We start from the raw sequence: 27,657 nt of genomic DNA, 5'->3' as shown, positions 1-27,657 counted from the left end.
TTTTTACTGAAATGATAGCATGCTATTCATGCTATTTACACTTTTCTCCACATAACTTTAGTTAACAATATACAGTGTAGATGAGTTAGCAATATATAATGTAGATCATTCTGTTTCAATATATACAAAAGAGAACGATCTCTTTTTTTTTTTTTTTTTTTTGAGATGGAGTCTGCCCAGGTTGGAGTGTAGTGGCGCGATCTCAGCTCACTGCAAGCTCCGAGTCCTGGGTTCACGCCATACTTCTGCCTTAGCCTCCCGAGTTGCTGGGACTACAGGTGCCTGCCACCACGCCCGGCAAATTTTTTTTTTAATTTTTTTTAATTTTTAGTAGAGATGGGGTTTCACCATGTTAGCCAGGATGGTTTCGAACTCCTGACCTCATTATCTGCCTGCCTGGGCCTCCCAAAGTGCTGGGATTCCAGGCGTGAGCCACCGCGCCCAGCCGCTGCTTAGGGCTTTGAGTCTCTTCTGCCCTTTCCGCATGTGACTGCCTTTAGAAACCTCCCTTGCAATGTTTCTGCTTGTCTTGGGTCATAATTTTCTTAAGGGGGAAAAAAAGTTAAAAAATTAAAATAATATCTTCTCTTTTATTTAAAACTCCTTTCTTGATTTGAATCTTAATTAAATTGGTATTCTGTGAAGAAAAATTTATCACTTACTAACATTTTTGCTGCTGATAGCAATGATATTTGTATATGATCAGTCAGCCTAGCCCATGGTTGGAATAATTTAAAATAAACTACAATTTTAAAATGCTTTAAAAGAGGACTTGTTTTCCTCCCATCCTTGGTACTCATTACCTCTCTGCCCCTAAATCTTATCCTGAAAAGGTTTTTCCTTCTTTAGTTTTAGACCCTGGGCCTTGATGGGGCTCTTGACGTTTCTCTTAACCACCTTCTCTCATGTAATGTGCAAGTGTCTAGAAGACACTTCTGCAGTCAGTTGAGTTGCAGAGAAGGTAAATCCTCTTAGGAGGGTGTCTGAGGGATGAGGTCATGCCTCTAAATACTCTTGGCATTCCTTGTCCCCTTGTCCTTTAGGACAGTTTGTCAACGTATTTGTAATCAAAGTTAGGGAGAAATGGCTCAGTTATTTAAACCAAATGTTGTATTGCGTCTTCTCTCCTGTTTGTCAGCATAAATATTTGAAATTGGATGGTACAATATTTGAAGTTCAAAATAAATTGATTCTCTGTAAATAAATATAAACAGAAAAAAATCCAGATTTATTTTTCTGAGTTATGTAACAGAAAAAGTCATCAATTCTCTGAGTAGCTGGAAATCTTTCTTTCAGGCTTATATTCAAAATTATAACATATTTGTCATAAGAAATACATCAACAAACTGTATTATGCGTTTTTATCTTTAAAAAATTAGGTTGTTGATTTTTATTTAAACCTGTGGCCTACTTAATTCTGTTTTACTTATCAAACATGACTTGAATGTAAAATAGCAGTATAGGCACCATTTATTAATGTCTTTATATAACAAAGACAATATAAGCACCATCTACTATATCTTTATATAACAAATTATCAGAGTAAAAAATGCTGTTTCCAAGTATTGAGATGGTGTTCCCACTGACCAGTGATTCCTGCACTAATAATATATATAGGCATGATATTTTTCAGGCGGTCTTGAGTACTAGAATTTCTGAGGTTGGTCTAGTGGGGATATTCAAATAATTTAGGATGCTTTATTCTGTAAGAAGGGTTTTGTTTCAATATCAGTCAAGTACCTGGTTCATAATCCACCACTCTTCCATCAGGCCTTGACTTTAGTATTTTGTTAATGCTTTTTATTAACACTAATAAGATTTTCTTTTTTCTTTTTCTTATTTATTTATTTATTTTGCAACAGGGTCTCTCTCCTGTTGCTCAGTCTGGAGTGCAGTGGTGCGATCATGGCTCATTGCAGCTTCAATTTATCACACTCAAGCAGTCCTCCCATCTCAGCCTCCCAGGTGTGCACCACTACGCCTGGCTGATTTTTTGTATTTTTAGTAGAGACGGACGGGATTTCGCCATGTTGCCCAGGCTGGTCTTGAACTCCTGGACTCAAGTGATGTACCCACCTCAGCCTTCCAAAGTGTTGGGATTACAGGCATGAGCCATCCATCCAAGATTTTCCTTTGCTTATTGATATAAGCAGAACGAAGCAGGTCTATGGCAGAAAGAAAAGGTATACTTTTAAAATGTGAGAAGATAGAGGTTAAGGAATTAGAAAACTGGTAGTTTTTTGTGTTGCTGAAGGGATGGAGTGAGATTGGGGATATAAGGTGAAAGGTAGAAAGAAATATATTATGCTTTCTTCCTTTTAATATTTTACCTCTTGAAGCATAGAAGACAAGCAAAGAAAACAATTTAAACTTCTACATAGTTTTTCCAGAGGAAAATTCAGTTGATGGCTTCCTAAGGAGGATTAATTTGTTTTGAGAAAAATGTGAAAAAACATTGTTTATAGAGGATAAAGTACTGAAAAGCTCCGAGAAATTTATTTAGAACCATATAGCATTTCCCAATATTTTTTTTCCCTTATTAACTAGTAGGTGTTTTGTTATTTTGTTATTCTCTAGGCACCAAAATGGTACCAGTTGCTGAGTAATAAATACACCAAATTCAAGTCTGAGATACAGATAAGTATTGCTTTGGAAACTGATACAAAGGCACCAGTGGATAACTTTAAAGCAAAGGGGGCTCCCCCTCGAGATGGAAAAGGTTTGTGCATCATCTCTAAAAACATTCTCTGAGAAGTTCCATCTTATGCAGGGTGTAAACTGTTCATCAGACAAGTGTTGTGACATTGTTACACATGCAGCACTTGTTGCTCTTAGCTCTTGTTTACAAATCTTAGGACATTTTTTTTCTTTATTTGTTATGTAATAGAACAAAGCACAATGTTGTATAGTTTTAAAAATTTGCTACTTAGAACAATTTTCTTCCTAGGATGAGTACAGGAAAGCCCAAAATGGTCATGCTGTTCTCTATTTATTAACTCAACTGTAGTTTAACAAAACCTTTATATTTTTTCTTTTTTAATTAATACACTTTACTTTTTAGAGGAGTTTTAGTTTCACAGTAAAATTAAGCAGAGAGAAATGAGAGTTCTCCTATATACTCCCTGTCCCCACGTATTTGTAGCCTGCTTGCTGTCAACATGCCACACCAGAGTAGTGATGCTACAGTGCATGAACATACATCATTCATATCAGTGTCACCCAGGGTCCATAGTTTTACATTGGGTTTCTCTCTTGGTGTTGTACATTCTATGGGTTTTGACAAATGTAAATGACTTGTAGTATCCACTATTGTAGTATCATACAGAGTAGTTTCACTACCCTAAAAATCATCTGTGCTCCTCCTATTCATTCCTCCCTCCTCCCAGCCCCCTTGGCAACTATTGATCTTTTTTACTGTCTCCATAGTTTTGCCTTTTCCCGAATGTCATATCGTTGGAATAATTTCATATATAGCCTTTTCCAGATTGGTTTCTTTCCCTTAGTCATAAGTGCATGTAAGATTACTTCATGTCTTTGCATGGCTTGATAGCCCATTTCTTTTGAGTGCTGAGTAACAGTCAATTGTCTGGATGTATCACAGTTTATTTTTTCACTCAGCTCCTAAGGGACGTCTTGGTCGCTTCTAACTTTTGGCAATTATAAATAAAGCTACTGTAAACTGCTGTAAACATCTGTGTGCAGGTTCTTATGTGGACAGAAGTTTTCAGTTCATTTGGGTAAATTTCCAGGATTTCAGTCATTGGATCATGTGGTAAGAGTATGTTTAGTTCTGTAAGAAATATCCACACTACTTTCCAAAGTGGCTGTGCTATTTGGCATTCCCACCAGCAATGAGTGAGAATTTCTGTTGCTCCATATTCTTACCAGAATTTAGTGGTGTTAGTGTTTTGAATTTTGGCCATTCTACTAGGTATATCATAGTATCTCGTTGTTTTAATTTGCAGTTCCTCAATGACATAGGATGTTGAGCATGTTTGCACATGCTTACCTACTATGTGTATATCTTCTCTGAGGTGTCTGCTCAGGTCTTTGGCCCATTTTTAAATTGGGTTGTTCATTTTCTTGTTGAATTGTAAGAGTTCTTTGTATATTTTGGATAATAGTTTTTTATCAGATATATATTTACATATATGTTTTCCCGGTATGTGGCTTAACTTCTCATTCTGTTGACATTGTCTTTCCCAGAGCAGAAGTTTTAAATTTTAATGAAGTCTAGCTTATGAGTTGTTGCATTCATGGATTGTGCCTTTGTAGTTGTATCTGAAAAATCGTTGCCCCCACCGAAGGCCATCTAGGTTTCTCGTTTGTTATCTTCTAGGACTTTTATAGTTTTGCAGTTCACATTTAGGTCTGTAATCCTTTCTGAGTTAATTTTTGGAAAGGTCGTAAGGTCTGTGTCTAGATTCACTTTTTGCATATAGATGTCCAATTGTTCCAGCACCATTTGTTGAAAAGACTTTCTTTGCTTCATTGCATTGTCTTTCTCCTTTGTCAAAGATCAGTTGACTTTACTTATGTGAGTCTATTTCTGGTCTCTTTATTATGTTCCATTGATCTATTTGTCTATTTGTTTGTCAATGCAACACTGTCTTGATTACTGTAGCTTCAAGTAGGACTTGAAGTCAGTGCCAGTCCTCTGACTCTATTCTTTGTCTTCAATATTGAATTGGCTGTTCTGGTTCTTTTGTTTCTCCATGTAAACTTAAGAATTAGTTTGTCAGTATCTACAAAATAATTTGCTGGGATTTTTATTGGGATTGTGTTGAATCTGTAGATCAAGTTGGGAAGAACTGACATCTTGACAATATTGAGTCTTCCTGTCTGTGAACATGCACTCCATTTATTTAGTTCTTTGATTTCTTTTATCAGAGTTTTATAGTTTTCTTCATACAGATCTTACATATTTTGTTAGATTTATATCTGAGTTCTTTATTTTTGGGGGTGTTCATGTAAATTTTCTTTGTTCATTGCTGGCATATAAGAAAACTGTTGACTTGTGTATTTGTATCTTGTAACCTTGCTATAATCTCATGTGTGTGTGTGTGTGTGTGTGTGTGTTGCTTGTTTTTTTTTTTGAGACAGGGTCTCGCTCTGTCACCCAGGCTGGAGTGCAGTGGTGTGATCTTGGCTTACCGTATCCCTGTCTCCCGGGTTCAGCGATTCTCCTGCCTCAGCTTCCTAGGTAGCTGGGACTACAGGTGTATGCCACCATGTCCAACTAATTTTTGTATTTCAGTAGAGAGAGGGTTTCACTACCTTGGCCAGGCCGGTCTCAAACTACTGACCTCAGGTGGTCTGCCTGCCTCAGCCTCCCAAAGTCCTGGGATTACAGGCATAAGCCACCACACCTGGCCTTTTTTAAAATTCTTTTCGTCGTCGTCGTCGATTCTTTCCACAGACTTTTTTATGTAATCATGTCCTCTGTGAACAAAGACAATTATATTTTTTCTTTCCTAATCTGTATACTTTTTCCTTTTCTTTTGTATCAGTGAGGCTCTAAGTATGATGTTGAAAAGGTGTGGTGGGAGGGGACATCCTTGTCTTGTACCTGATCTTGAATGCTTCAGGTTTTTCACCATTAAGTATAATGTTAGCTGCAGGTTTTTAAATATTCTTTATTAATTGAGGAAGTTTCCTTCTAATTCTGGTTTACTGAGAGTTTTTGTCATTAATAGATAATGGATTTTGTCAAATACTTTTTCTGCATCTATTGATAAGATTATGTGATTTTGTTTTTCTTCATTAGGCTGTTGATGTGATGGATTACATTAATTGATTTTCGAATGTTGAATCAGTCTTGCATATCTGGGATAAATCCCACTTGATCAAGGTGTATATTTTTCTTTCTAAAAACCTTTTGTAGAGATCGAATCTCCCTATGTTGCCAAGACTGGTCTCGAACTCCTGGGCTCAAGTGATCCTCCTACCCCAGCCTCCCAAAGTGCTGGAATTACAGGTGTGAGCCACCATGCCCGGCCTATAATTCTTTTTATACACTGATGGATTTGATTTGCTAATATTTTGTTGAAGATTTTTACATTTGTGTTCATGAGAGATATTGGTCTGTATTTTTTGTTTTCTTTATTGATGTTTTTGATTTTGGTATTAGGATGATGCTGGCCTCATAGAATGAGTTAGGAAGTATTCTCTATGTTTCTATCTTCTGAAAGAGATTATAGAGAATTGGTATAATTTCTTCCTTAAATGTTTGGTGGAATTCATCAGTGATTTCTAGACCTGGTGCTTTCTGTTTGGGAAGGTTACTGATTATTGACTCAATTTCTTTAATAGATGTGGGCCTATTCAGATTGTCTGTTTACTCTTGTATGAGTTTTGGCATATTGTTTCTTTCAAGGAATTGGTCTGTTTCATGTAGATTATCAAATTTGTGGGCCTAGACATCTTCGTAGTATTCCTTCATTATTATTTTAATACCCATAGGTGCTATAGTGATCCCATCTTTCATTTCTGATATTGGTAATTTGTATCCTTTCTTTTCCTTTTTTTTTTTTTTCTTTCTTATTGAGCCTGGCTAGAGGCTTATTAATTTTATTTATCTTTTCAGAGAACCAGCTTTTGATTTTGTTAATTTTTCTCTATTGATTTCCTGTCTTCAGTTCCACTGATTTGCTCTAATTTTTATTATTATCTTCTGCTTACTTGGACCTAATTTGCTCTTCTTTTTCTGGTTTCCTAAGGTAGAAGCTTAGATGTTTGATTTTAGATCTTCTCTTCTAACAAACGTCTGCATTTAATGCTGTAAATCTTCCTCTAAGTACTGCTTTCATTGCATGTCACAATTTCTGTGCCCAGCGAAATTATCCTTCAAAAGTGAAGGAGAAATAAAAACTCTCAAATAAAAATTGTGTCTCACAATTTTTGTTGTGTTTTCATTTTCATTTAGATCAAGATATTTTTAATTTATCTTGAGATTTTTTTTTTAACCCATGTTTTATTTAGAAGTATGTTGTTTAATCTCCAAGTATTTTGGGATTTTCCAGCTATCTCTGTTACTGATTTCTAGTTTATGTAGCCTGACAGCAGACATGATTACTATTCTTAAATTTGTTCATATGTGTTTTATGGCCCAGAATTGCTCTGTCTTGGTGAACTTTCTATGTAAGCTTGAGAAGAATATGTATTCTGCTGCTGTTGTTTGAAGTGGTCTATAGATATCTATTGCATCCAGTTGATTGATAATGTTGAGTTCAACTATGGCAATGATTTTCTGCCTGCTGGATCTGTCCATTTTTGATAGTGTGTGTTAAAGTCTCCAAGTTGGATTCAACTATTTCTCCTTGCAGTTCTGTTAGTTTTTGCTGCATGTATTTTGATACTCTGTTAAGTGCATTCACATTAAAAATTATTTTGTCTCTTTGGAGAATTGACTCCTTTATGATCATGAAATATTCCTCTTTCCCTGTTAACTTTCTTTGGTCTGAAGTCTGTTCTATCTGAAATTGATACAACTCCTACCATTTTCTTTTGATTAGTATAGCTTTTAATCTATATTTGTTTTTATGTTTAAAGTGGGTTTCTTGTAGATAACATATAGTTGGATCTTGTTTTTTGATCCACTCTGACAATCTGTTTTTTAACTAGTACATTTAAACTATTGATGTTCAAGGTGATTATTAATATGTTGTGTGAATAATCTTATTTGTTAGTGTTTTGTATTTGTTTCTCTTGTTCCTTAGTCCTGTTTTTGTCTGTTACTCTTTTCTCACATTTGTGGTTTTAATTTTATTTTCTCTTTCTTGCATATCAGTTATACTTTTTTGTTTTTGTTCTTTTTTTACTTTTTTAGTGGTTGCCCTAGAGTTTGCACTATACATTTACAAATTTCAAATAACAGTATACTGCTTTTACTTTGAAGGTCCAGCTTCAGATAGCACTATTCTGCTTCACAGGTTGTTTTAGGTATTTTAAAATAAAATATTACTAATCCCTCCTTTTTGTCCCTTGTATCATTGCTTTCGTTTCAGTTACACATCAGCATACACACGCACATGCGTGCACACACACATAATTGAAGAACCTTTTATCTGTTAGATCAATTAAGAATAAAAAACAAAAGTTTTTATTTTACTTTCATTTATTCTCTGATGATGATCATTTCTTTGTGTAGATCTGAGCTTCTTACCCATGCCATTTTTCTTGTCTGTGAAGAGCTTTTTAATATTTCTTGCACACAGGTCTACTGGCAACGAATGCCCTCAATTTTTATTTGAGAGTTTTTATTTCTTCTTCACTTTTGAAGGATAGTTTAACTGGGCACAGAATTCTAGGGTGGTGGTTTTTTTTTTTTCTCTCAACATTGTAAATACTTCACTCTACCCTTCTTGCTTGCATGGCTTCTGAGAAATTGGATGTAATTCTTATCTTTGGTCTCCTAGAAGTAAGATTTTTTTTTTCCTGTTTGACTTCTTTCAACATTTTCTCTTTAGCTTTGATTTTCTGATGACGTTTTTATATGGGATGCCTAGCAGCAAGTTTTGTTTTGGCATTGATCCTGCCCAGTGTTCTCTGAGCTTCCTGAATCAGTGGTTTCGTGTGTCATTAATTGGGGGAAATTCTCAGTAATTATTGCTTCAAATATTTCTTCTGTTCCTTTCTCTCTTTTTTCTGCTGGTATTCCCAGTCTGTGTTTATTACCCCGTTTTTAGTTATCTCACAGTTCTGAGATGTTCTGTTCTGTTCTGTGTTCCCCCCGCCGGCCCCCCCAGTCTTTTTTCTCTTGATGTTCCTGTTTTGGAAATTCCTATTGTCATATCAAGCTAAGAGATTCTTTCCTCAGCCTGTGTCCCATCTACTAATGAACCAATTCTCATAGTCATTCATTTCTGTTACAGTATTTTTTTGTCTCTAGCATTTCTTTTTTATTCTTTCTTACACTTTATCATCTTTCTGCTCCCATTATCTCTCTGTTCTTGTATGCTGTCTACTTTTTTTGTTAAATCCTTATTAATCATAGTTTAAAAAATTTTTTCTGTTTTGATGATTCCAACATTCTTGCCATATGCTTGTTTCGTCTCTTCAAAACTGTGTTTTTTCTTTCTGTTTTTTTTTTTTTCCTTTTAGTATGCCTTGCAATTTTTTGTTGCAAGCCAGACATGATGTATGGGGCAAAAGGAACTGCTATCAATAGACCTTAGTAATGTAGTGGTCAGGAGTGGGAAAGGGGAAGCATTCTATAGACTTATGGTTAGGTGTCAGTCTTTTACTGAGCCTGTGCCTCTTGGGTCTGAACTTCACCATTGCTTCTCAGTTTTTTCTCCCCTTAGATGAGGCAGAGTGTCTGGAGGGGCTGGAGTTGTGTATTCCCTTCCCTTGCATGGAAGACCAGAGGCAGCTGGAGTTGGGTATTTCTCTTCTCCCAGGTCAGTTAAGCTCTGATAGAACCTCAACAGGTTAGGTTTTGGCGAATAGTTTCTCCCGAGGGCAGGTCTTGTTAACAAAAGCAGAATTGTCTTTTCTCTTCCCTATGCCAGAAGAATGAGGGAACTTTTCTCTGATACTCACTGTGAGGACCTGGTAGAGCTCCTGGAGGTAAAAGTCACAAAAGTGTGGGGCTCCCTTGTGACTGGGTCCCCCTAGAGTTTTTATCTCTCAGGCTGGTCCACACCAAGCTAGTAGCAATTCCTCCCAGTTCAGGTTTTCCTACTTCCTGCATTGGCTCTTTCTGTTCCAAAATTGTGATTCTCTGTAGCTCCCTGTCTGTTTCCTTACTTTTTGGGGAGCAGCAGTTTTCCTGAGACCTCACTTCTCTGACAGATCTATGGAGAGTTGTTAATTTTTAGTTTGTCCAGCTTTTTATTTGCTATTAGGGCTAAGTGAAGATTTCTAAGCTCTGTGTGCCAGACTGTATTATTTCTTCTTCAATGTTTTACAGTCCCTATTTTCTTTTTGGTAAAATGATGGAATTGAATGAGATAGTCTCTAAAGTTCTTTCCTACTCTAATATCTTGTGATTCCATCTCTTGTGTAAACTTTTTCTATAGAGGAAGAAGGTGTCTTCTGGAAGTGAGAGAAACAAATAGTGACATTGAAATCATACAATTGGTATTCTGTGCTTCAGTCATGTTGCATGCAATGTCCTAGACTTATCTGGAAAATAACGTTAATAGCGCTCTTTGTATTGGCACATATATTCTTAGTTCAGTGAATTTATAAATAGTCTTGTCCTAAAAGTTTAATTCTGAGTTGAGAATTACCTTTTGAATTGAGAAGATAATTATAATTCAGTATTTTAACAATAACTTTTCCTCAGTTTCTTCTCTTACCAGTACTTCTTAACTTCCTTTTAGCCTTTTCATCCTCTTCCCAACCTTTATGTATTAAAGAAATCTTTTCTCATTCTGTATACACTCTTCCAATGCAATCTTATTTATTTACCAGGCATCAATCATACTCTTCTGTGCCAAAGACCCCCTACTTAGGCCTTTGGACCCAAATATCACTTGCCTCCTGGACATCTTCTTTTGGATGACCTCTAGGCACCATGAACCCAATAGATGGTTAAATTGAATTTCAGCGATGTGTTTGCCTAAATGGCATATGTCATAAGTAGTGAAATCAGGATATGAACTTGGAAGTCAGATTCTAGAGCCTTTATTATTTTTTCCTTCAGTGAAAAAATATTTTTAAGAATTCGTTTTCTGTTGTGAAATAATCTTCCGCAAAAGTTGGAAGTATGTTATGAAGAAGAATATTTTTCCCTGGACTATTTGAGAGGAATTTACTGCCTAATGCACCTGAATATTTGGAGTATTTATTAGAGTGTTCTCCTTCATAATCACGGTATATCCATCAGAACTGGGAAATTTACATCAATATATGAACGCATGTAACCTTATTACGTTAATGAAATATTGATACATTATTACCACCTAATTTCATTTGAGTTTTGTTTTACCAATTGTCTTTTCCCAATAATTTCTGTTATAGGTAAAGGATTTAGTTTAGAATTAGATGTTTACATTGAATTGTTGTATCTGTGTATTCTGAAATAGTTCCTTAATCTTTCCATGACCTTGAAATTTTGAAAATTGCAGGCCAGTTAATTTGTAGATTGTTTCATGACTTGAGTTTGTCTGATGTTAGATTTAGCTTATGCATCTTTGGCAGGAGTATCACCGAAGAGATGCCACGTTCTTCCCATTGCATCTTATCAGGTGGTGCACAGTTTTGATTTGTCCTATTACTGATGCTAACTTTGATGACTTGATTAAAGTGTCGTGTGTTAGTGTTCTCAACTGTAAACTTGTTCTTTTTTCCTTTGTAATTAATAACTTTTGTGGGGCAGAATTGTGAAATTACGAATATATTCAATTTCTTATTAGACCTTCAATTCATTTATTTATATCCATCTGAATTTACAGTTTTCTCTTTTTGTTTAGTGTTTTATAATATTTAACTACCCTTGAATATTTGTCCCAGATTTGGGCAGCCCTTTCAAGTTGCTTTTGTTTGCTTTTGAATGTCTCCATGATTCCTTGAACTTATCAACAAATATTTTCAGGCACAGCAAGATGTTCCAACCTCATCTTGTGCTTTCCCTGTCTCAGCTCTGGATTCAGCCATTTCTCTAAGGAGCCCTGCTTCGTTTTAGTAAAGAATGATTTTTAGAAGCCAAGATCTAGGTGCTAGGTATGTTAGCTGATATCGAGGTGTCACTGCTCCCAGGCCCTTTCAGTAGACAAAGCAAGGGAATTTGTGCATATATGTGTACACACACATAAATACGTACACACATTTGTATATATACATATGGTCTTACCTGTTTTGTGCTGCTATGATAGAATACTACAGACTGAGTAATTTATAAAGAACAGAAATTTATTTCTCATAGTGCTGGAGGCCGGGAAGTTCAAAATCAAGGCACTGGCATCTGGTGAGGGACTTTGTCCTGCATCCTCACATATTGGAAGGCTGAAAAGCAAGAGAGGAACTCTCTCCACCAAGCTCTTTTATAAGAGCGCCTGATCTCATCCATTAGGGAGGAGCTCTCATGGCCTAATCACCTGTTTAAGACCTTATCTCGTAATATCATCACATTGGCCATTAAGTTTCAACACCTGAGTTTTGGAGGGGACACGTTGAAACCATAGCACATATACACCATTTTGCTTATGTTTATCAATATACATTGAACAGGGCCAGGTGCAGTGGTTCACGCCTGTTCCAGCACTTTGGGAGGCTGAGGCAGGTGGATCACTTGAGGCCAGGAGTTCGAGACTGGCCTGGCCAACATGGCGAAACCCCTTTTATACTAAAAATACAAAAAATTAGTCTGGCTTGGTGGCACAAGCCTGTAATCTCGGCTACTCAGGAGGCTGAGGCGGCAGAATTGCTTGAACTCCGGGGGGGCAGAGGTTGCAGTTAGCCGAGATCCACTTAAGCCTGGGTGACAGAGCGAGACTCTGTCTCAATAAAAAACAAAAACAAAAAACACCATATATATGTGTATGTATATGTATGTATATACATGATATCTGAATTGATGCTGTTCTATATATATTGAATTCAGATTCAATATCAGAATTGATGCTCTTCTATATATATGTATAGATTGACGCTTCAGTATATATATTATCAATTCAGATTGACACCTTCAATTCCATTCCAACACCACAAGATTTATTCTAGTTTTCACCTTCACCCTATTTGTAACACTCTTCCCTGTCAGAACATGTCATAGTTATTTTAACTTCTAAGCTCTGTCGGCCTTACTATGTAATGGCTACCTTTATTAAAGTGCTTAATGGGTCAGAGGCTGTGCTAAATGCTTTGCTTTCATTATTTAATTTGATCTTTCAACAACTCTATAAAAGCTTTCTAGAAAAAAAAATGGAGACTAAAAGAGATGGATATAGTTTCCCTATGCAACAAGTGAAGGACAGAACTGAGACTGGAACCTTGGTCTGTGTGACTTAGATATCTGTGCTCTTAATCATTATACTGTTTTCAGCCACTGCTGCTGTGAGCACAACTCTTTAGGATTAGCTCCTAGAAGAAGGATTGCTTGTTTATAGGGTGTGCACATGTGAAATTTTGATAGGCCCTGATACATCACCCTCTAATAAGTTATTCTAGCGTATACCTGCCAACATTGAGAGCACTCACTTTCCTGCATTCTCCTCAACGTTGGATATTATCAATTATTTTCGTTGTGTATATTTTTTGTTTTTTAAATCAATATGAAAAACCCTGTCCCTCTTCAGTCTTCTCATACTAAAGCCTATTTGATTATGTCAGTTTTCTTCTCAAAACTTGTTTCATGATTTTCTCTTATTCTTAGAAAACTATCCAAAAATGTGTCTGGATAGCATACAGAAAGAATGCATGATATGGCTTCTGCTTAGCCAGCGCCACCTCCCTCTGTATGTCAGTTCTCGCTCTGTAATCTGGCACCCTATGCCTCTGTCAGCTTTCTCACACATGCTTTCTCTTGCTTGCTTCTGTGTTTTTGTACGTACTGTCCCTTCTGTCTAGAACACTCTTTGTTTTTACTCCCCCATTCCCTGTTCAGCTACCCTTTTCTTCTTAGCCAAATCTAGTTTATTCACTTTCCAGTTTAGATTCACTATAAAACCTATGTTAGATGCCTTTTCTATATGGTTTATTACCTTAAGGTGTTAAAAGGTTACTTCAGAATTTTATATACAGAAAGAATATGCTGGTTAAGTAAGGTTTCTTTGGTAAGTATGTAAGAGAGTATGTAAGAGAGTAAAGGAAACCTTACTAGATATTAACTGTATTCATGAAAATTACCAAGCAAATTTAAAAATATCAGTTTTAAAAATCTTATAATGGTTTATAACAAACTGCAATGTAGTTTAATCGTGTTTTTCTCTGTAAAGTACCTGCCATCCTGGCTGGACTTGACCCCAGGGACATTGTGGCTGTGCTGAATGAAGAGGGAGGCTACCATCAGATTGGACCAGCAGAATATTGTACTGACGCCTTCATTATGTCAGTGACCATAGCATTTGCCACCCAGTTGGAACAGGTGAGACTTTCCATGAGATTGGTGACTTATGAATAATTTGAAAACATTATGTAAAACATTTTAGCTTTCAGCTATTAAAAAGACTTGCAAGTAGACTTTTTTTTTAACTTTTGAAAAATGAGTAAAAAACATGTTTTCTTTCATACTAGAAAGAAAACTTTTTAATTTAGAAAAAAGAATAGATTTTGATGATCTTGATTGTGAGAGAATAAATCTTCAGGATTTAGGAGAGTGACCATCAGTTAACATTGTTTTCCATTGTGCTGTGTGGCATTGTAAGGACTGATATGAAAGGATTTTTAAATTTGTGAATAATTTACTTTTTGGAGAAACTTAAAATGTCAGGAATACTTTCTGCCAGTAATACTTAATGCATATACAGTTTTGGGTTCTATTTTACCTTGTTTATAAACGAACACATTAAGCTGTTACTATCATGGATGCTAGCAGAAGACACAGATTCTTGGATCAGACGAAGGAATTTATTACCTTTAGCACAGCAAGAACATGAATATTGGTATATTTCCTTCAGTTGCCCTTACCCCAAGTCCCATGGGGACTACACAGAGGGGCCCAGGTGGTTGCTCTGCACATAGTGGGTTTTATCACAGCTGAGGAAACTGAATTTGGGGAACCTGCCACTTTTATTGTAAACAGTAAGCAGTCCTGGTGTTTGTCCAGGAAGACACATTACCTTCTCTCTCAAGCTGCTTAAACGACCCTGGGAAATGGGCTGAGTAAAAGAGTGGTCTGGGCCTTGCAGTCTTGTCATACTCTGCAAGAATGTGTAGGGATGCTCAGGGCTCATGGTAGATTGCTTTCCTCCCAACAGCAGCTCAACACAAAACTAGCTCTTGTTCCACTGTCCTTCTCAGGTCTACTTCCTTTTTTTTTTCCCTCCTCTGCCATCAACTTGGTTTTACAGGTCTACTTTTCTTGACATTATGTTGTTCTGTAGTAGCTGAAATGAATTAATACTTATACAAATAGATGATATGGCTTATAACTGTACAATTTTTATCAGGTGATTCCCCTTCCCCTTTTTTCCGCTAAGAGACAGGTCTTTCTTTGTTGCCCAGGCTGGAGTGCCTTGGGATGATCATAGCTCACTGTAGCCTCAAGCTCCGAGAGTCAATTGATCCTTCTGCCTCAGCCTCCTGAGTAGCTGGGATTACAGGCATGTGCCACCACACCCAGCTAATTTTTAAATTTTTTGGAGACAGGGTTTCACTATGCTGCTCAGGCTGGTCTCGAAATCCTGGCCTCAAATGATCCTTGCACCTGAGCCTCACAAGATGCTGGGATTGCAGGTGTGAGCCACCATGCCCAGCCTTATTTACTTTCTTAGAGGAACAGAATATCCATGTAATCCACATTCACAAATGAAATATGCAATTAGTGACCACATTTTTATTTTACTTGCAAGGTACATCAGGTAAAGATTTTTATCGGGAAATGTGTTTACTTTGTCACACTGAATTCATGCCCACTATATAAAGAACTTGGTGTTCTTTGAGTATTTACTCTTTGTCTCCTGATTTGGTACTGTGAATTTCCTTGTTGATACATACATACTTTTGCATTTATATCGGTTTCCGTATTTTTCTTCTCTTCTTAAAGCTCTGCTTCTGGATTTGTTATAGTTTAATATGCCACTCTAGTTGCAAGGAAAGACAGATATCTGTTGGCTTTTTATTTATTAACCACATCAGAAAACTCTTGTCCACGTGTCAGATAATTAGGAATGTACTGTATTTTTACTGTGTTGTTACCATATTTTCTAAGCTTTTTATTTTTTATTTTTATTTTTTTGAGATGGAGTCTTGCTCTTGTCGCCCAGGCTAGAGTGCAATGGTGCAATCTCAGCTCACTGCAACCTCTGATTTCCCAGTTCAAGAGATTCTCCTGCCTCACCCTCCCGAGTAGCTGGGATTACAGGCGCCTGCCATCACGCCTGGCCAGTTTTTATATTTTTGGTAGAGATGGGGTTTCACCATGTTCGCCAGTTTGGTCTCAAACTCCTGACCTCAGGTGATCCTCCTGCCTTGGCCTCCTAAAAGTGCTGGGATTACAGGCGTGAGCCACCATGCCCAGCTGAATTTTAAATCACTGTTTTAACAGTTTTATCCTCCTTAGGGAGGCATAATTGTTCATATTTATTGATTCCTGACTGTGTAGTGCTTTGTATAATAGACATTGTGCCTCCCACTCTGCATATTTCGCATTTAATCCTAACACAGTCTTCGAGTTGGTCATTTTCATTTTAAAGATAAGGAGACCAAGTTGTAAGAAGATCTTACGGCTAGTTAATGGCCCAAGTATTTCTGACCACGTGGTCATTTTTAATATTCTCTTGGTCCCATATAATGCTCTCTTGCCTCTTAATGAGTTTGGAATAAAATAGATTTGAGTTGTAATCTCATTCTATTTTCTAGCTCCTTCAACGTAGGCAAGTTACATAACCTTTTTGAGGCTTGATTTTATAGTTATACGGTGGTGATATTTACCATCTTTTCAGTTGTGCATGAGGAATGAGGTAATATTAGTAAGTTGCCTACCGTGTTGTTTGTGAGAAAGTACATTTGTATGGTAAAGTTTCCTGTGGGTAATTGACCTATTGAGTCCATAACTTTTAAAAACCAGTATAATACAGTTCTTGGTAATACAGGTGAATTACTGGGACAAATTACTATTTCAGTTTAGTTTAAAAAAAAAAACACACATACAGGTTGATGTCTGGCAAACTGTTTACTGTCTCTATAAAAAAGTAAGCCAGATAGATTCCTCACAATGTTAAACAGAATTACGACATGATCAGCAATACTACTCCTAGGTGTATATGCAAAAGTATTGGAAACAGGTTTTCAAATAAAAATTTGTATGTTAGTGTTTATAGCAATACTATACACGATAGCCAAAAGGTGAAAACTACCCAGATGCCCATCAATAGATGAATGGATAAACAAACTTTGGTATATGTACACAATTAAATACAATTTAGCTATCAAAGTACTGCCTGTGGGTGGTGTGGCACACAGCTGTAATCTCAGCTCCTCAGGAGCCTGAGGCAAGAGGATCCCTTAAGTCCCAGCAGTCCAAGACCAGCCGGGGCAACATAGCGAGACCTCCATCTTTATAGTAAAAACAAAAAGGAATGAAGTACTGATACATGCCACAACATAAAGGAATGTTGGAAACATGCTAAGTGAAAGAAGCCAGATACAAAAGGCCACATACTGTGTGGCTCCATTTATATGAATCATCTACAATAGGCAAAAGTTCCTTCAAGCAGATTTGTGATTTCCAGGGACTGGGGGCAGGAGAGTATGAGTGGTGGGGTGTTGCTGCTTAATGAGTGTATTGTTTATGTTTGGGGTAAAACTAGCTGTTTAGTTTTTTCCTCTCAACTTAGTCAAAGGCAATGTGAGAAAGCATCTAGCAATAAACAAATTTACAAACCTTTTCCGATGCAAATCAGTGACTTAGCACATGTTACCATAAAGTTTTAATAGAATGGAGGATTGAGTTTGGAGCAGGAACACTGGCTAGTGACAATCTTGCTTCCTTCTTTTCTTAAATATTGAAAGTTAAGAGTAGGAAAAAAATACAGTCTCTAAATATCAGGATAATAAAGAATTTCTAAATAATTTCTTCCCATAATGGGAATAATTTAGAATTAAATATACTGTGAAATAGTTAAGGGTCTTTATTTCTTAGTATTTTTATTGCTTTATGATTATGAAAGAAAGTAAAAGAAAATGAAAATCTTCTCTAAACTCCTCCAGAATAATCATTGCAACGGATAGTATGTTCTTCCCCAGGATTTTCCATTCTCACATAACAACAGCTAACTGTGTGCTAGGCATTGTTGTAGCAGCAACTATGTATCTCTTTTAATCCTTCCAACCCTAAAACAAGTGGATACACAGAGTGATTAAGTAATTCTTCTAAAATTTCACAGTAAGTTACTGATGGAACTAGCGTTGGGGTTTGGGATCTGACTCCAGAATTTGTGACTGTAACAATTATAAATGCATAGGTGCTCCTCTCAATGTGTGTAAATCCACATGATTAAAATCTCCTCACTTAAACATGAATACATTTTAAAGTAGGATTAAAATAGCTTGCATTTATTATGTGACTGGTACTGCGCTGTTGTAGTCTAAGTGATTAGTACTTTTATTTTCACAAACTATGCAAACTATCCTGTGATTTTTTTAAACCAACAGTGTATCTTAGAGAGGGCTCCTCAACCCTCAGGCTGTGGACTGGTACAGGTTTGTGGCCTGTTAGGAACCAGGCTATATAGCAGGAGGTGAGCAGCGGGCAAGTGAACATTACGGCCTGAGCTCTGCCTCCTGTCAGATCAGTGGTGGCATTAGATTTTAATAGGAGCATGAACCTTATTGTGAACTACACATGCAAGGGATCTAGGTTGTATGCTCCTTATGAGAATCTAATGCCTAATGATCTGAGGTAGAAGTTTCCTCCTGTAACTATTCCCCCTATGCCCTCCTGTTTATGGAAAAATTGTCTTCCATGAAACCAGTCCCTGGTGCCAAAATGGTTGGGGACCGCTGTCTTAGATAATTTTAAAGTTAGTATGTTATTGTTTAGCAGCCATGGTGTATGATAATTATAGTTAAGCCATCCCCTATTGATGAACACATTGAATGTTTATAGCTTATTGTTTAACAATATGCTAGTGAACATTAAAGGTCTGTTAGAAAATATTTTATATTTTCTAGGACAGGAATCCCATCTCTTGGTCATATGTGGCCATGAAGCTAGTGACTCTGAAAAGTAACACTCATAGTACAAAAGGTATTTTTTTGGTGTTAATTCATAGGCCTCTAAATTTTGACAGAATAGCTAAAAACTTTAGCGGAGACCTCAACTAAGATGTTATATATTAAATAGCCTGGATTAAATTTTTTACAAACCTTTTCTCATTCATAACATAGAGCCTCTGACGGCTGAGGAAATATAAGATGAAATAAAATATGTGAAAATAAGGAAAGCTCAGTTTGAAATACTTAATCTCTTCTAAGTAGAACTTTCACATATTCATGGACCAGTTGAATGCAATGAAAACTTTAAAACAACAGAAATCTATAAAGTCTTTTAGACTCTGCTTTTCTAAGACAACCCTTTTTTAAAACAGTAATTTGGTAGCAATTTGGCAGAAATTCAGAAATTTTATTTGAGGGTTAAGACATGAAATTCAAAAATCAACATTTTAGCAAATATTTTTGGAATGCAATAGATACACTAAGCATGTTTAGTGGTTTAGAAAGTAATACTGTTTTCTTTTTCCTGAAATGTTTAGTTAATTCCATGTACCATGAAACTTCCAGAAAGACAGCCTGAGTTTTTCTTCTACTATTCTTTACTGGGAAATGATGTTACAAATGAACCCTTCAATGATTTGATCAACCCAAACTTTGAGCCAGAGAGAGCATCAGTTCGCATCCGTAGCAGTGTAGAAGTTCTTCGTGTTTACCTGGCTCTTCAGTCTAAACTACAGGTGAGTACTGCAGCAAATCCTTTTTAACTGGAGGTGGTCTTTTAAGCGTTAATTTAGTACCTAAACTAAATGAGAGTTTAGTACCTAAACTTAATCCTATTTCAGTAGTAGAGGTTATCTTTCTGCCACATCTTCTAATTTTTTTTAGGTACTATCCTGAGTCATGACATTGTTGGCATTACAGTTACTTCAGAATTTTATGAGATAGCACCTCTTTTCCCCATAATTGAGAAAAGAGGTATATCAATTACCAGTCCTTTGCAATAAAAACAATTATACCTGGAGCCTAGAGCAGTGGGCTTGGGCAGGGTTTGATTATTGTTAGTGGAGATATTATGTGTAGTCACACAGATCATACTCTTGATTTCAAAATATATATGCCTTGCTGCTATTAAAAGCAATGAGGTAAGACAGCTTTCTAAAATCTGCCCTTGATTTATTTTTTATGAACTCTTTTTGAATTGGACTCCATTTAAAAGCAAACATTGGCTGAGCATGGGAGCTCACGCCTAGAATTCCAGCACTTTGAGAGGCTAAGATGGGAGGATCACTTGAGGCCAGGAGTTCAAGAATAGCCTGGGCAACATAGCAAGACCCTGTCTCTACAAAAAATAAAAAGTTACTTAGATGTGGTGGTGTGTGCCTGTAATCTTAGCTACTCGGGAGGGTGAGGTGGAAGGATTGCTTGAGCCCAGGAGTTGGAGACTGTAGTCAGCTGTGATCACACCACTGTACTCCAGCCTAGGCAGCAGAGCAAGAGTCTATCTCAGAAAAAAGATAAGTTAACCTCACCTAGTAAACATTACTCTTCTGTCTTTTATGACACTTCCTTTTGATCAAACTGAAACAGGGTGGTGTTGTATATGGTTAGATAGTCATTTGTTTAAAATAAAGTATATGGTTAGATAGTCATTTGTTTAAAATAAAGTAATGGACAGGAGGTGAGAAGAAGCATTGGGAAATTTTAGTAGAACTGAATTTTAGAGATGGTTCTACTAAACCCAAGATATTTAGAAAACTGAAGACTATATAAAATGATGACATGCAGGAAAAAGCAGTTTGAATTTTATTCTGTATCTGACGTATCAGTCCTTACCAAAAGTATTGATTTGTTTATTAGTTTCTAATGGAGGACATTTACATCATATAAATACTTTTTTTTCCAGCCCATAAAAATGTTACACCTTAATATAATAACTTTGAGACTAAGTTCCAGGTCTCTCTTAACTCTTTCACTGATGATATTAGAGCTAAATATATTTTACAGCATGATTGCTTGTTGATTATTCATTAAAATACTAAGTTTGCTAAGGCTTCAATATAGTAAGGGAAAATAAGTTATATATAATTTTCTGGAGCAGTCTTTTTTTTTTTTTAACTTGTCAAAAGGTGGTAATATTGAAGTTTTAATTAGCTATCAGTGATTAACAGTATATTCCACTCCAGAGATATTCTTTTACTTACTGTTAAGCACTCTTTTTAATATGAGGTCTGAAAAGCAAGAAAAGAGAAATGCTCAAGATATCTTATGAGTGAAAAAAACAAAACTATTTGAGGTTTTTAAATTCCAAATCAGGATTGATCCACTGACTTAGTTTTTGAAACCATGTTTAAATTAATGGTAAAATGGAAATAGAAAAATGTTGAGGTATTTTTTTTGTTTAAATTCATGCATTAGTTATTTTCTTATACACTTTGCATAGTAAAATATTAAAGTAGTTCATCAAAGAGGCAGAAAAAGGAGCAATAACATATGATTATGTAATACCAAAAGAAATGAAAAGGGTAGTAGCTATTATTGAGTTTCTAGTAAACTGTGTTTTATCACCAGTTTTAACAGTTATGTGTGAGAATTCATTACTTAGTCACTTCAGGTCAATGAGGTGCATTATATTTTCTTTCCGTGAATCATTTTACAACTTCTTATTAAGTTTATGATGTTTAGGAAAAAGGAGAAAGTATAAAGCCCTATTTTGATTTTTCCCTTTCATATTAGATTCATCTCTGCTGTGGAGACCAGTCACTTGGAAGTACAGAAATACCTTTAACTGGATTACTTAAAAAGGGCAGTACAGAAATCAACCAGCACCCAGTCACAGTCGAAGGTGCTTTTACCCTTGACCCTCCAAACAGAGCCAAACAGAAGCTTGCACCGATTCCTGTGGAGCTAGCCCCAACTGTGGGAGTGTCTGTGGCTCTTCAGAGAGAAGGCATAGACTCCCAGGCAAGTAGTGGCCCTCCTTCATTCCCCCGGCTTCACTAGTCCCACTCATGATTACTTACAAAAGTTGAATTTCAGAAGAGTTACCTTCATAAGGATGTGTTTATTAATCTTAGTTAGTGTCCTGTGTTATATGATACCCCCTTTCTGAAAAGACCTTTCTGAAAAGTGTTGTGACTTCTGTTCCTCTTAGCCCTCTTAGCCTTTGGGACAGTCTTCTTATGTAGTGGTAACCCACTTATGGTCTCCCCCACCCCCAACTCAGTTAATGACTAAGGCAGAAAAGGAACTCCAGTGAAAGAGAACATTTTTAGACCTAGTTTCTGAGAATCTGCATTACTGGTATCTTTTTGGTTAATGCAGCCAAAGCCAAAATAAAATCCTTGGTTCCTTAGTGCTTTGTAGTCCTCATACTCTCTTTAGTCAGTTTTCATAATACAGATGATCATTTATTTGGCCGTGTATTTTTTTTATTGTATCTATTCCCAGAATCAACTTTATCTTGTTCTTTCAAAAAGCTGATCTTTATACAGGTTGTGAATTAAAGATAGGAAAACCGAAATGAGTGTTTAAAAGATATATATACATATATTTTTAGTGGGGAGTGGGATAAAGGAGAGACAGAAAGTCATACTAGACATCTGTTTTTTCTCTTTAGGAGTATAGTTCTCCATTGTACTGCCTTGGGAGGAATAATCATTCCCAGGGACACCTATGCCTGACTTCTTTTCTGAAATATCCTTTCTTACCCATTAGGATGCATTTTAGTATTCACCTCTGGATATCATATTTCCTCTGTTCATCTTCCTTTTTCTGGTCCTAGATGCTATAAAGAAATTTGCAAATTATGAAGAAAAATAGACTAGGAATATCCAAACTGGGAAAGGAAGCTTATATTTTTAAAAAACAACGCAAAGTTTTTTGCTTAATTATGAAGGAAAGTTCTTTGCAAATTACACTTTATTTAAAAATTGTTTTTAGTCTTTAATTGAATTAAAGACCCAGAATGAACATGAGCCAGAGCATTCAAAGAAGAAAGTTTTAACCCCCATAAAGGAGAAGACACTTACTGGGCCAAAATCACCAAGAGTGTCCCCTGTTCCATCTCACAACCAGTCACCTCCAACAAAAGATGATGCAACAGAAAGTGAAGTGGAAAGTTTACAGTATGATAAGGACACCAAACCAAATCCAAAAGGTAAGGTTTTTTTGTTTGTTTGTTTACAGATCTTTGAGGTATTGCATTTTGCAGCCATCTAAAAAATGACTATGAGAACTTAAATGAGTTTTAAGTAAAAATTATGGGTTTGTTAAGAACCAATAAGGCTGGGTGCGGTGGCTCACGCCTGTGATCCCAGCACTGTGGGAGGCTGAGGCAGGCGGATCACCTGAGATTGGGCATTTGAGATGAGCCTGACCAACATAGAGAAATCCTGTCTCTACTAAAAATGCAAAATTAGCCAGGCATGGTGGCTCATGCCTGTAATCCCAGCTACTCGGGAGGCTGAGGCAGGAGAATTGCTTGAACCCAAGAGGCAGAGGTTGTGGTGAGCCAAGATCGAGCCATTGCACTCCAGCCTGGGCAACAAGAGTGGAACTCCATCTCAAAAAAAAAGAAAAGTAAAGAAAAAAAACCACCAATAATGTGTGGAAATATAAAAAATTTCAATGCAAAGTCATTGCAATCTATCTAACTTCAAAATAGAATTCGCTAAATTTAGGTAAGGGATTTTTTATTTTACTTGTACACTGGAAATATCCTATTCAATAGACATTGAATAATATAGTTTTTGCAAATAGATTTTTTAAATGATTAGATTCTTAAATATCTTGAATTTTGGAGAAAACAGTTATTGACTGCCTCTTATAGTAAACTCATAATAACCATTTTTGATCCTAAAGTTAAGGGAAAGTCTGATAATGCATGATTATCTGATTTAATAAAAAATTTCCTTCCGTTGCAGTTATAGTTAGTAGTGTAAATAACTAGTAGTGGATTAGGAGTTAGATCTCTTTGCTGTAAGGTACATCTCTGTCACTGAGTAGCTGTGTGACTTAGGCCACTCACCGAGTATCTCTGATCTATAATAGGGTTGGACTAGATACCTGTCTTTTTAAGTTTTAGCCTTCTGTTATTTTAAATATGCCTAAAATAACCGAAACTACTTTAAACAGGTGATGTCATTATGTCAGTAAGTCTCATATACAGCCCTTCAAATGTTAAGTTATGTGCCTCTTGGAAATAAGTTAGTGCCTACTAGGCTGCAGTCATACATATTTCTCTGTTCTGTACATTTTCTCTATGTGTTGAGAGTAAGCTCTTTTTTCACATAATTCTAGAATGGAAATTGAAACCTGGGTTATTTTGTGTGAGTTACTTTTAAGATACTTATACCTCAATTCATATGTTTATGAGACAAAATAGCCCAATTCCTGCTTAAAGGTAAATGAGATGATAGCCTTAAACTACCTGTACAATTTAAGATAAACTGTTAGCAAGTGTGATTGTTTTGTTTTATTTTATGTTCATTTTAGCCAGTTCTTCTGTACCTGCTTCACTGGCCCAGCCAGTGACTACATCCAATGCTTCAGAAGTAGCTTCAGGACAGAAGATTGCTGTTCCAGCAACATCATATCATTTTTGCTTTTCAATAGACTTAAGGAGTATACATGCCTTGGAGATTGGTTTTCCAATCAACTGTCTATTAAGGTGTGATTTGATTTTGTTTCAAAGTATTATTTTCTGAAGAGAAAGGACTTTCCTGTGTTTGGGGAATTGCAAAGAGAAATGTCACCAAAGAAGTTATAACATTTGTTAAATCAGTGGACTAAAAGGGGGTAAGGCTATATCCTAATGATTTTGAATTCAAACAAGGGTAGCATTGGTAGAGGAGAGGTAACTGTCTTATCTATTCTGTTATAATAATGGTAGGCATTTATAATAATTTATTCTAAGTAATATAACTATTATATGCATTTTGATATACATAATATGCCATTTAAAGTACAGTGCCTCTTAAACTTCAGAAGTGGTTTTTTTCTGGAAAAAGGTATTACTGGTCAAAATAATGGTAGTGTATTATCTGATTTTTCTATATAACTGTATTATAATGGGAGCTCATATTCCTAATACCCACATTTCATAGCTATGAATCTAAACACCATACTTAATCAGCTGTAAGTGGAATGTGTCTACATTGTTCTATATTAAGAATTTTATATAATATGTCAAGTAGTTTTACACAATTTGTTTTTAATGATGTTACATTTTTATAGTCTTTTGTGCCTGAGATATAAATTAAATATAATACAATAATGTGTTTAGTTTGGGGTAGTTAGCATCTTCTTATAAATTTCTTTGGAACAAGCGTTAGCATTTACAAAAGTTGAGGAAAAAATTGTTAAATCCATGTAACACTCTTCATAGAATTCACTTGATACAGACTAATAGTTCTATCTTTGAATCATTTTAAGGCACTTTAAAAATGCTGACCATTTAACTTTTTCTGTTTGATAAATTTTCATACAATGCTCTCTATTGGTATGGAATTGTAGTTTGCAACTGTGTCATGGAATTTGTTAGGTAACACTGGTATTTGAAAAGTTTCTCATCTGCATGACTTCCTTTATGTATTTATTTTTCTTTTAATCACTAAATCCTGTAGTGTGGTGGTAAGCATAGGGATTTGAAACTCTAGGGCATTTAACTTTCTCAGAGATAACTTGATTTAAATGGATATGTAATTATATAGGAATTGGGTGACTACGTAGAATTCTTGTTGGAAAGCAGTTTTTACTATTAGTGTTTGAGTTTTAGTTCTCATATATGAATAACAAGATGCAAGATTAAATTTAAATGAACATTATAATATCTTTATGTTTGGCTTTAAATACAAAGTAAGTTCAGCAGTAGTCAGGCGTTCTTCCATTTAATCTAGCGTGGGCTTGTGATGAAAGGGAGAAACGGTGTTGTTATGTCTCTCTCGGATTCATCCATAATACATGCAGACTGCTTGCATCCTTGCAAGATTACCATAATTACCAGATTACCCTGAACGCATCCTTTTGGAGTGGACTAAGGGCTTTTTATCCCATAAAAAATCAGGACACTATTGTATAAAAGAAACTAGGTTTACAAATAAAATTAGGAAACATTTCTTGAATATTATATATGGCAGAAACTGCCTGTGTCCCTGGGAGTGCAGAGGTAAAAAAGGTAGGACTTGTGCCCTCCAGAAACTTCTTATACAGATGGCACATTGTCTTTCTACCATGTTTCTATTACAAAGTGATATGTGCTCATAATACTCATATTGTACTTTTTTTCTAAGAAACAGACTATATCTCGTCTGTATACCATATCATAAGTTTTTTTTTTTTTAATTCTAGGTACTCATATCCATTCTTTGGAAGTGCAGCTCCTATTATGACTAATCCTCCTGTAGAAGTTCGGAAAAACATGGAAGTTTTTCTTCCCCAATCTTACTGTGCATTTGATTTTGCAACTATGCCTCATCAGCTGCAAGACACCTTCTTAAGGTAATGCATACAGTGTATGTATGATATTAATTATTTTAAGTCAATTCTTGAAAATTTGTATTTTATTAAAAAGGAATTCCTATAGGTTTAAATCCATAGCAGTTTATGCATTTGAGGATCAAGAAACAAATTTACTAATGACGTGTATGAAATTTGTGCATCTGCTACAGGGTTTTGCGTGGTTTATTATGAAGGTTCTTTTTAGATTTTCTTATCTTATTTACCTGAATTTAGATATTTTAACTTTGTTAAAACAAACTATATGTAATGAGGGACCTTTGAAAAGTGGTCCTGTCTTTTCCTAACATAATATGGGAAGATAAAAAGCTAAGAACTAAATATTTTTGTTGATTCACCGAATGATAAAAATTGCTTTTTCTATTCTGAACCTATAACTAGAGATGTTAATCTGACTATCTGAAATGGATTCATGAAAAAATCTGAGATCTGCGAAACACCTTTACTTTCTCAGAGTATCACAATTCAAATTTATACATTATTTAAAAAAGAATGAAGGGTAACTTAAATCTAACCATTTGTGGGAATTACAGCATTTGAAGGTTTTTATTACATAGAAAATGGTACAAAAAATGTAATAGTAGGCCTGGCATGGTGGCTTACACCTGTAATCCCAGCACTTTGGGAGGCCAATGTGAGCAGATTGCTTTGAGCCCAGGAATTTGAGACTAGCCTGGGCAAAATGGCGAAACCCTGTCTCTACAAAAAATATAAAAATTAGCCAGCATGGTGGTGCGCACCTGCAGTCCCAGCTACTCAGGGGGCTAAAACGGGAGGATCACTTGAGCCCAGGAGGTGGAGGCTGTCGCGAGTTGTGATTATGCCACTGCACAGCAGTCTGAGTGGCAGAGCAAGACTCTGTCTCAAAAAAAAAAGTATAGTCATGAATTACTTAAAGATAGGGATACATTATGAAAAATACATTATTAGATAATTCTATTGTTGTGAACATTGTAGAATGTATGTACTTAGACAAACTTAGACGGTATAACCTACTGTGCACCTAAGCTAGATGGTATAGCCCATTGCTTCTAGACTGCGAACCTGCACAGCATGTGACTGTACTGAGTACTGTAGGCAGTTGGATAAAGGTAAGTATTTGTGTGTCTAAACAGAAAAGATACAGTAAAATATGATATAATTTTATGGGACCACCATTGTATACGAGGCTCATCATTGATGGAAACATCATTTCATATTTGCTGCCTGTGAAATTTAGTGTTCAGTCTAACAATTGTGTTAGATGACATTCCAGGTAACAAAAACATCTTTGACTCCATTAAGGGAATTCAAAGAATTTAGTTCAGAAAAGACTTTAGG

General features: G+C 35.9%; 1 protein-coding gene across 3 annotated transcripts in view; it reads left to right on the top strand.

Moving 5' to 3' along the window:
* Nucleotides 1-27,657, top strand: part of CEP120 (centrosomal protein 120kDa) — a 76,489-nt gene that overhangs the window by 8,398 nt on the left and 40,434 nt on the right. For all 3 annotated transcript variants that reach the window (XM_011963716.1, XM_011963715.1, XM_011963714.1), the window contains 7 exons: nucleotides 2,578-2,719; nucleotides 13,884-14,032; nucleotides 19,362-19,559; nucleotides 21,556-21,783; nucleotides 22,762-22,978; nucleotides 24,316-24,490; nucleotides 26,170-26,319. In XM_011963716.1, the coding sequence (XP_011819106.1) occupies nucleotides 2,578-2,719; nucleotides 13,884-14,032; nucleotides 19,362-19,559; nucleotides 21,556-21,783; nucleotides 22,762-22,978; nucleotides 24,316-24,490; nucleotides 26,170-26,319 (1,259 nt within the window). The remainder of the gene's footprint in view (nucleotides 1-2,577; nucleotides 2,720-13,883; nucleotides 14,033-19,361; nucleotides 19,560-21,555; nucleotides 21,784-22,761; nucleotides 22,979-24,315; nucleotides 24,491-26,169; nucleotides 26,320-27,657) is intronic.

This window comes from Colobus angolensis, unplaced genomic scaffold (assembly GCF_000951035.1).
Source record: "Colobus angolensis palliatus isolate OR3802 unplaced genomic scaffold, Cang.pa_1.0 Scaffold62, whole genome shotgun sequence".
Lineage (NCBI taxonomy): Eukaryota > Metazoa > Chordata > Mammalia > Primates > Cercopithecidae > Colobus > Colobus angolensis.
The sequence above is the reverse complement of the archived record's forward strand: the minus strand, read 5'-3'. Positions and strand labels throughout refer to the sequence as shown.